Genomic DNA, 10984 nt, shown 5'->3' with positions numbered 1-10984 from the left:
AGAAGAAGAAGAAGAGGGAAAAACAAACTGCGAGGGAAAACAGAAATAAGGAAAACTAAAGATAATGATCCTGGATTACAACATGTTTTCCCTCGCAGTTTGTTTTTCCCTCTTCTTCTTCTTCTTCTTCTTCTTCTTCTTCTTCTTCTTCTTCTTCTTCTTCGTTGGTTATGAGGAACTTCCAGAATCCGAAGTAACCAGTCAGAGTTCGACGCCCGCCCCCAATTTCTGTGATTGGTGGACAACCATGTCTGTCACATTTGGGCTTTGCGAATTTTGAGCGAGCGCAGCAGGACTTGAGCGGAGGTGGAGAGATTTGAGCGAGCGAGCGAGAGAGAGAGAGAGAGAGCGAGAGAGAGAGAGAGAGAGGTTGAGCGAGCAGAGGAAGAATCTGAGCGCAGAAATCATTTTTGAGCGCAATGTCAAGTTTTTCTTTGCGCAATTTAAATATTTCCTCAAAATGCTATTAGTGTGCTTGCACAATACATTTTTTCGCGCTCAAATTTTCCCTTCGCTCGCTCAGAATTTTGGCGCAAATAGAACCCCATAGGACGTCTGTTTCCTCTATTCTCTGTGCCTTTTCCTTTCTCCCACAAACCAAAAGTCACTGCAGCAAAGCAACATTCCACTCGCGACCAGACGAGGGCAGAGGACCTGTCGTCCTCCGGGTTCAGTCGTCACGCAGGGAGAGCGTCATTTCACGGAAACAATAGCTGAGACGAGGGGATCGTCAGCGTTTTGGCTGACCGCAGGTTCACCAGACCAAAAAAAACACCAAGGACACAGTCCTGAAACTCTCCTGGGCACTTCTGGGTGGATGATAAATATACAATCCAGTATTAAATACAGTCAACTCACTGCTTCTGGGTGAAGCAAGTACTTTGATATAAGAAATTAAGAATAGAATCTGAATTATCTGGTCAATTTAATTTTTTAATTTCATCACTTTCAATGGAATAAACCAAAAATTCGTACGATTTTTTTGGTTTTAAATCATGATTTTCATTGATATTGGAAAAAAAAAAGCATTAGCATTAGTATTTTCAGAATAATTTCAACAAAGTGTGTCCATCATGGTCTAACCTGAGCCAGCGGCCTGCGTCGTCCCCGATCCGTTCACCCCCCCCCCCCCCCCAGGACTCAAAACAAGACAACAGATGAACTGCACCTTCTCTCTCAGGACGATTTTCCATTTGTCGGTTCTTTCTTTAACGGAGTGGAGTTCTTCCAGACCTCCGCCACCAGTCAGCAGTTCCCTTCGTCGTCGCCTCCGTCGCTGCTCTGAAAAGATCTATTAAATTATTTCTCATTTGAATATACTGCATGACGAGAATATTTAATACAGATACTGTTTATGGAATATTATTTAATTGTCTTCATTGGAATATTATTTAAATGTCTTTCCGTTTCAGTGTCTTTTTTTTTTTTTTGTACCATCGGGAAGTTAAAAAAAAAAAACTCCGAATCCTCTTCCACTGCCTTCCGCTTGGAGCCAAACTGTATTTATTAGTCACAGCACATCGTCGCTGGCGCTACAGTCCTGGAGCCGGCCGGCGGTTCTTCATCAGACCGCCTGATTGGCCGGTTCTGCTCTGGGTGTGTGTGTGTGTGTGTGTGTGTGTGTGTGTGTGTGTGTGTGTGTGTGTGTGTGTGTGTGTGTGTGTGTGTGTGTGTGAGACGGACGGGGAGGAGGGAGTCGATCCCAGCACAGAAGAATTCCTGACACTTGAAGTTTGGTTGAAATGTATTCACACGTGTCTCATGTTTAACTATTGTGTACTGAGTTTGTTTTATATATATAAATATATAAATATATATATATATAACTGATACCTCTTTGTACAAAACGAGACTGTACTGTTGAAACTGAACTTGACTTGTATATCAATTTGTAATACAAATAAATAACATTTCAAATCAGCCACTTGCCTCCGTCATGTTTGAATGAAGATGAAAGGGAGATGAAAGGGAGATTCACACCTTTTACCAGGTAAATATATAAATATATATATATATATACTACAAGTACATGTTAAGTCTGAGTATTCTCTATTTTTTGTTCTGTTTAACTAAAGCATCGATATATGAAAGTATCCCAGCCTTCTCCCTCTGGAGGTTTCCTCTCACAGCCCTGGACTGTTTAGTTTATTTATTCCCCCATTGGGTTTAAGCCAATGAGCTCCAGTCTCTACTGCGTATAAGGACGTGTGGATATGTGACACTTCATCTTCATCACGACAGCACATCTTTGATTGAAACACATCTACGCTTCAGTTCTTAAATGAGTCGACTGCAAAACCTGCACCTCCATCGCGGAGGAGGTCAGTTGTTCTGTAGCTCCGAGGGCCAAAGTCTTTTTATTTAGTAAATATCAACATGACAAGATAGAAACATTATTTTTTTTTTTTTCATCAGTTGCATTTGCAGAAGATCTACTTATATGCACGAGGAGAACAAACTACAGTGTTGAAGCAAGATGTCACCACTTCCAGACATGCAGAGCTTCTTTTCATATTTTTCACTTGAAAAGGACGAGACGAGCCTCCAGGAAGCTCCAGTCAATCTTCTTGTTCACTACCCAGGAACACCTGATAGACTCTTCTTCTTCTTCTTCTTCTGTTTGTAATAAATCTACCCAGGAACACCTGATAGACTCTTCTTCTTCTTCTTCTTCTGTTTGTAATAAATCTACCCAGGAACACCTGATAGACTCTTCTTCTTCTTCTTCTTCTGTTTGTAATAAGTCTACCCAGGAACACCTGATATACTCTTCTTCTTCTTCTTCTTCTGTTTGTAATAAATCTACCCAGGAACACCTGATAGACTCTTCTTCTTCTTCTTCTTCTGTTTGTAATAAATCTACCCAGGAACACCTGATAGACTCTTCTTCTTCTTCTTCTTCTGTTTGTAATAAGTCTACCCAGGAACACCTGATATACTCTTCTTCTTCTTCTTCTGTTTGTAATAAATCTACCCAGGAACACCTGATACTCTTCTTCTGTTTGTAATAGATTACCCATAAACACCTGATATACTCTTCTTCTTCTGTTTGTAATAAATCTACCCAGGAACACCTGATATACTCTTCTTCTTCTTCTGTTTGTAATAAATTACCCAGAAACACCTGATAGACTCTTCTTCTTCTTCTTCTGTTTGTAATAAATTACCCAGAAACACCTGATAGACTCTTCTTCTTCTTCTTCTGTTTGTAATAAATTACCCAGGAACACCTGATAGACTCTTCTTCTTCTTCTGTTTGTAATAAATCTACCCAGAAACACCTGATAGACTCTTCTTCTTCTTCTTCTGTTTGTAATCAATCTACCTAGGAACACCTGATAGACTCTTCTTCTTCTTCTTCTGTTTGTAATCAATCTACCCAGAAATACCTGATATACTCTTCTTCTTCTTCTGTTTGTAATAAATTACCCAGAAACACCTGATAGACTCTTCTTCTTCTTCTTCTGTTTGTAATCAATCTAACCAGGAACACCTGATACTCTTCTTCTTCTTCTTCTGTTTGTAATAAATCTACCCAGAAACACCTGATAGACTCTTCTTCTTCTTCTGTTTGTAATCAATCTACCCAGAAATACCTGATAGACTCTTCTTCTTCTTCTGTTTGTAATAAATTACCCAGAAACACCTGATAGACTCTTCTTCTTCTTCTTCTGTTTGTAATAAATTACCCAGAAACACCTGATACTCTTCTTCTTCTTCTGTTTGTAATAAATTACCCAGAAACACCTGATATACTCTTCTTCTTCTTCTGTTTTCAATGAATCTTTCGCCAGCCCCACTTGAAGACAACCCTCCAGTGTTCTAACTCTCAAACGACTGACAGAGTTTGGCCTCACGGGCGTTTTCACACTTTGGTTGAGTGACGGTTTCCTGCCTGACGGAGTCCGAGGAGGAGCTTCAGCACCGAGCTGGACTCACTGGAACATCCCCACTGAACCGTCCTGCTGTACACCGCCACAATAAGAGGTTGTCCCTCCTGGCTTCCATGGAGTCTGACCGCGGGAGCAGATCCACCGATTCCGTCGTATTGAAGAAGTGAACCTTCCCCCTCGCCGCCGCCTCTGGCAGGAGGGAGAGGATCGGGGGTGACGTAGTCTGTGGTCGATCGGTATTGATTGAATCCTCGTACATTTACACAAACGATCAGACCTGTCAGAAGTTCTTTTCCCACTCAGATATTGTGTTCAGTGTTTTTTTTTTGTTCTTTTTTGGCAGAACTTTATTGTGGCCTCTTGGACAGTTTGACTTAAAAAAAAAAAAAAAAAAGAGCAGCAGCGACGCGGCGAGTTCCCGGCCCGAGGCCCCTACACGTCGGTGCTGACGCTGTGAGTGACCACCTCCTTCATGGTGACGGAGCGGATGAGGTTGAGCTTGTGGTAGAAGCTGGCCCAGTCCACGGGCAGCTCCAGGTCCTGCTGCTGCACCGTCCTGTAGCTGATCCGCCGCCCGCCGCTGCACAGCGTCTCCGGGTGCTGCAGGTAGAAGGGCAGCGAGCAGCGGGCGCACGCCGGGCAGAAGACGTGCGGGCAGCGGCAGCGGCGCGGCGGAGGCGGCGGCGGGGTCGGGGAGTAGCCGGCCGGCCCGTTGGCCTCGGTGAGGAAGGTCGGAGGGTAGGTCTCCGGCTCGTCGCTGTAGCGCTCCGGCGTGTACGGCGACGGAGGGGCGGACAGCGCCAGAGGCCGAGACGGAGACATGGTGGCGAGCTCGGGCTCCTGCTCTTCCTCCTTCTCAGACTCCTCCCTCTTACAGCAGTAGTACTGCAGGAGACACACAACACTACTAGTACATTGATACTTACATTATATCATATATTTCATATTTCATATGGCATATTGCATGTACATATACATATATTTATACATGTGCAAGTACACTATTACTATTGGTATTATTATTATTACTGATATATATATATAGTTGTTATTGTTATTCTATTGCTACCATATTGTTATTGTTATTTTATTGCTACCATTATTAGTAGTACTATACACGAGTATTATACACTATTACACATTGTTATTATGTGTATTATTGTTATTATTATTATATAATGCCTACTTCTAATGGCTCTGCCACTGCACCTTACTATTTATTGATCTTGCTTTTATCTCCTGATTATTTCTAAGTGCCCATGTTCCGTTCTGTGTTTTACTTTATGTCTTGTCTATCTATTATCTACTTTACCCCATATCTATCTATCTATCTATCTATCTACAGGTCAGACACTGAAAACGCTCACATGCACGAGGCAATAAGACCAAACGTCTTTGTTTTGTAATTGTTTTTCCTCTCCCCCACTTTGCTTCTTGTCTTTTTCATCGTTACGTCGATCAACATTCACAAAAACCCTTCAAGCCTCGGCAATACAAGATTATCAGCAAAAAGAAAATTACTAAATAAAATAGCAATAGAACCAAACATACACTAATTAAACTGCAAATCCAATCTGGTGAATAAATAAATAGAATTAGAAATAAATGCAAGAGTAAAAGACACAGATTTCAACACTGACTGAAGCTCTTTCTATGACTTGATGTTTCCGTTGCAGGAACTTTACAGAGTCGCTCTGACGACGCGAGCTCTCCAAACTCTATCGGAGTGGGTTTTTAAAATACATTTCAAACAAACTTTTACGTTTTTTCCCTCCTTCACTTGAAAAGATCAGCTGCAACTCCTCCAGTTCAACATGTCTGCGGTGAAAAGACTCGGAGGCTCGTACCTGCAGCCTACATAAACACAACACCGCGACGATAGTCAGTAAAATGACCGTTGCCAGAATTCCTCCTGCGATGACCACTGTACCGGCTGACATTCGAAATCCTCTCCATCAACAACCTGCAGGGGGGAGGAGGGGGGGGGGGGGGGGGGGGGGGGGGAGGGGCAAGGACACGCTGCTGGTTACAGGAAGTAAAGTCTTCTGTGTGTTTGTGATTGTGTTGAAGAGTTCATGTCTCCTTTCTGGACCACAATTCTTCTGCTTCCTGATGGAGTTCGTTGGAAATCTGTGATGCCTCTCTACGTCTGTGCTGCATCCTCTCAAAGACTGTGTGTGTTTTATTTGCGGTAGAAATATGACCATCAGTGTGTCTGCTGAGGGTGACAGTGAACATTGTGACTCGTCCTGCAGGTACAAGGCTGAGTCATTAAAGGTGGCTGTGAATTTGATGACCAGATGCATTTTGGTCTGCAGGTTGTTGAAGTTGTACGAAGGTCAGTCGTCTCTGCCTGGCGTCTCTGGATGTTCCCTGCATTTTAATTCAAAAACATGACGCTTACTCTGGAGTTGAAGACGGACTGATTCTTAAAGATATTGTCACTAAAATAACTGCAGCTCTATCTTAAGAATGCACAAATGGACAAGGAATGAATCCGACTCATGAAATGAAGATTAATAATCAAATAAATTACAGTCAGAGAGTCAGAATGAGCAGGATGCAATATGTTGAAGGTTTTGCAGAGATGATGACGGACATCAAATAAACATGGAAAAATGTAATCTTTAAAAGGAACAGAAGCTTAATTAGACTCTTCGGTGCTTTGCTGATGAGACATTATGGGATGCAGGGGCGTTCAACTCTGGAGCTGGATGTGGCTCTGCAGCTCTTCTACAGCGACTCTACAGCCCCTCCATAGTGACTCCACAGCTCCTCTATTTATTCATATAATGATTTCATCAATGAGTCAAAAGTCTCACTGCCTTTCTCAGTTCCAAGTTACTCTGACGGGAATCAGCTGCAGTTACAACCCAACTAACGACTTCTCTCAATTGGTAGTGTGAACACACAGCAAAACCAGTTCAGCTGTTAAAAATATGTTCTTAAGCACATTTTCAATGATCAATCAACGTGTGGAATCCTAAAAGTACCTTGATAGATTTTATTTGATTTATTCTCTTCACGCCAGATTTCCCTCCCACTCGTTAGGATGAGGGGATGAGAGGAACGTGGCGACATGAAATGTAACTGTAACTGTAAATCACTGCGACCTTTATGTTGACATTATTTATACCACATTAATACAACTAATAATAATAAAAAAAATACATTACGTTTCGTCACATCAGCTCACAGCTGTTTGCGGTGCGACTTTTACGCACATTTTACGCACATGGCACACACACACACACACACACACACACACACACACACACACACACACACACACACACACACACACACACACACACACACACACACACACAAAATATTTCACTGTGCCCATTTCCCGATTACGCTTTTAATAATAAACTATTCCTTTTACACGAAGTGGGGAAAATGTGTTGAAGTGGTGCGCAACGGAAGTTTTTAATCATTTGTATCGTTTCTGTTTGCGCTCGTGGTCGTTTTATTATTATTGTTATTATTGCTATTTTATCCAAACACTTCTAAAAGTGCACTTTCAACGTGATGTTCATCTCACCCATCAAGTCAGTGTTGGTTGCGGCTCGTGGCGTTACGCGCGCTGGAGCAGCAGCTGGAGAGGAGGAACCAAACCTTCTTCTTTTTTTTTTTAAACATCCACTCGCTCATGTGACATAATCTGTGAAAAAAAATAAAAATACAACTCTGTCTTCAAATTTCTTCTGCACTCTCACAGTTTGTTTAAAAAAAAATAAAAAAAAAAGTGATTAACAAATGAAAAAAGGAAAGAGAAAAAAAAAAAAAAAAAAAAAAGTCCAAAGTCCCGCTGACCTCCTGCGGCTCCACAGCAGCGCACCTTCTCTCGATAAAATCCACAAACCTCCCGCACCCCGGGTAAATCCGAGCCTCGGTCCGGGCGGAAGGTTAGAAAAGCGGCAGGCTGGAGGACGAGGAGCTGGAAGCGGAGTCTGACTTTAATTAGGAGGATGGACGCGCTGCGCGATCCGGTCTCATCCTGTTCTGACCTGTGACCGTGCGTCATAGCGCAGCTGCAATAACTCTCTCCTTCTCCTTCTCCTTCTCCTTCTCCTTCGTCTTTTCACCAGCCTGACCATTTCCCCACAGACACACACTTCACCCTATTATGCGATTGTACTGAAAGTTTACCCAAAGACGTCAATTCTCACATTATTTCGCCTCCGCATGGATTTAAAATTCAATTTGATCACAAAATAACCTTCCTGGATCCTGAACGATCTGCACAGGTTGCACTACTTTGCAAAGGCTGGTATTCCGGGCATTGTGATCTGTTTCTTCAACGTTCAATGGCAATAAAATAACTTTTGTATCTGGGGGCATCCTGTGTCTAAAATTCAAAATACTACAATGTTACTGGACAGATAGATGAAAACGTGAATGACAATAACATCTGCCTGAAAAAAGACAGAAACAAGCTGATATGTCTATAGTTGTGTGCTCTGCTCGTCACATTTGTCCAAAACTGAGGCAATAAATGTGTTATTTTTTTCTTTTTTCCATCACTTTGTCATGGAGGAGCATGAAAACCGCCACACACAGTTAGAACACCGGGGGGGTTTTATGTCTTTTGGGTTCGTTCACCGGGCCCATCAGGTGATCGATGACTCTTTGAGGTCGGACGCGTCTCGGCTGAAGTCAGTGTGACTTTAACCTTCGACGTTCACTTTGCCAGAAAACTTCACTTCCAGCAGACGGAGAATTTTTCTCTGTGTCAAGAAATGTCTTGAAACAGCTGCAGCACATCGGCCCAATGTCACCGTGACCTCATCCATTCTGCACCTGCAGCTAATCCATCCATCCATCCATCCATCCATCCATCCATCCATCCATCCATCCATCCATCCATCCATCCATCCATCCATCCATCCATCCATCCATCCAATTGGAGAACTGGTGAGGGGATTTGGTTCGTCGCCTCCTGGCCTCTCTTCCATTGCTGCTCCGGAGAAAAGACCGGTTTAATGGAAGCAAGAAACGGGGAAGATCTTATTGTGTGAATAATTTAGAGGAAGAAGCAGGCTGAGATTTCAACTGTATTACACAGACAAGAGCATGTAATATTAATAGCGGGTGGACATTAGAGGCCATTTCTACACTGCACTCCTGCTGCTGCTGCTGCACTGAGCAGTGGGGGGGGAAAAAAACAAAAAGACCCCAAACTCTCAAGGTTCTGGGGTCAAAACGGAGAAGGAAAAGAGTAAAAACCCTGCTTTTAGACTGTTTTAGCAGAGAGGAAGAGGCCAGATGTTGTTTGACGGTCAGGAAAATCTCGGCGAGTGACGACGAGGAGAAAGTTCCAGTTAAAGTCTGCATCTGGTTCGATCCCCGCGTCTTCTGTTTCCTGGACCCCGATGGGGCGTCGGTGGTCGGCGGAGGGTGAGCGGAGACGTCGTGATGACTGGAGGTCACAATGTCAAATTTAAAAGAAAATATATCGCACACATTCATTTTTCTGGATGCTTCTATGGTTCAGGCAGTTATTTGCAGCAGGGTGAGTTACTGTGACCAGGTTTTTACATGTAAAACCAAAAAAAAAAAAAAAACCCTAGTCAGGAAGCTCTAGCAGAGCTTCAATCACTGCACTGCTTGTAAAGAGGTCACATTAATCAAAATTCTCTTTCTAAAGGTTTTCCAAGAGCGTTAACCGTCCCCAGTGTGTCCTCGCTTTCCAAAAAGTGCGTTGCTCCAAGCAGCCAATCACAAATCAAACCCTATAACCAACTAAACATTAAATTCATAATGCAAATATACAGTTTCAAAAAGAGAAAACGCTCTCTCCGTCTGCCGTGAGCATGTCGCTTCAGTCCAAACCTGCAGGTCAGTTTGTCAGCGCTTCACTCAGGCTGAGCGGCGGAATCAAACGAGTCACGTCGTGTTCAGAGTCGTTTTAATGAGGATCTGTCAGCGTGGATCACTGCACACGCTTCTGCCGTTTGTGACTCTGAATCACAGTGCGGGAAACAAGAAAAGCTCCATGTTTCGTGCCTCCCGTCCTCTCCAATGAGCCCCGACACCGCCGCTGTTTCCCCTCGTCGTTTTCCCGTCAGCCTGCGCTTGTTTCAGTTTTCAGTTTATTCAATGAGAAGAACACGTTTCCCACGTCGTGATACTATATTGCTGAATTTAAATTTACATTTTTGTTTTATTCATTCTATTGCCCGACAATCAACTTGCCAAGCTCCATTACATGTTGCTCTCCTGAATCAATAGAGAGGAAAATCTTGTAAATTAGGTTTTTTTGTTGTTTCTGAACTTCCCCATGGTCACACACCTGACAGACGACACCTGTCAGTCTAAACTGAGGGCGATAAACAGGAAACGGGCTGCACCAGGATGTAAGTTACTTATGGTGCTTTTCCACTGGTGCCCACTCAGCCCGACTCAATTCTGTTGTTTTTCATTTCAATAAAGTTCCATGGCGGCGTGGGCGGAGTCACTGCAGGCGTTTCCCCGTCGTGCACAAGTGATCACCCCCGATAGAATCCGTATCTCCTGATGCGGAGCGAACATGCATTGGCTATCAGCTCAAATAATAAATTACATTTTTATATACTTATTCATAATAATTATTGCAAAGTGTGGATCGTTACAGTCGTGCTTCACTGTCCGGTGTTTCGGTTCCACTGGTGCCCGTGTTAACTGGTGACTTCTGCCGCCAGCCGTCAGCAGCAGCTGCTGTTAAAATAAGACAAACAAACGCTACGATGCTCAAAACCTCAATGGAAATGTGGTTAAACGGCGTTCGCCAGGACGGCTACGGATCTAGGTGAGGTTTAGCGTTAGCCGGCCACCAGTTAACATGGAAACCAGTTCATCCGAAACACCTGTGGCTCGGCGACCTCCTGATACTCAAGGCAGGTCGCTCCTGGACCCTCAGAAACATCTGGACCTTATCGGGTTGAATTTGGCTTTGTTTGTTTGTTTGTTTGTTTGGAGTTTACATTTTCGTCCTGTGCTGAAAGAAGCAATCCGAGACAATTCTAATGGCGCTTTTCCACCAGTTCAACTTGCTAGTGACGCTTTCCCACTGTGTGTTGGTACCAGGGGCTTTCCTGGTTCCTCCT

At 43.4% G+C, this 10984-nt stretch overlaps 1 protein-coding gene across 1 annotated transcript; it reads right to left on the bottom strand.

Annotated features, from left to right (window-relative positions):
• Window positions 1–4325: 4325 nt before the first annotated feature.
• On the bottom strand, window positions 4326–7540 carry fam163b (family with sequence similarity 163 member B; the record flags this gene model as incomplete). The annotated part of the gene is made up of 3 exons (XM_080499758.1): window positions 7441–7540; window positions 5741–5856; window positions 4326–4778 (listed from the first exon to the last, which is right to left on the bottom strand). The coding sequence occupies exons 2-3, from the start codon at window positions 5831–5833 to the stop codon at window positions 4326–4328; spliced, it is 546 nt and encodes a 181-aa protein (XP_080355884.1). The 5' UTR covers window positions 5834–5856; window positions 7441–7540.
• Window positions 7541–10984: the final 3444 nt, after the last annotated feature.

The sequence above is a fragment of the Blennius ocellaris genome (assembly GCF_963422515.1).
Source record: "Blennius ocellaris genome assembly, chromosome: 7".
Lineage (NCBI taxonomy): Eukaryota > Metazoa > Chordata > Actinopteri > Blenniiformes > Blenniidae > Blennius > Blennius ocellaris.
The sequence above is the reverse complement of the archived record's forward strand: the minus strand, read 5'-3'. Positions and strand labels throughout refer to the sequence as shown.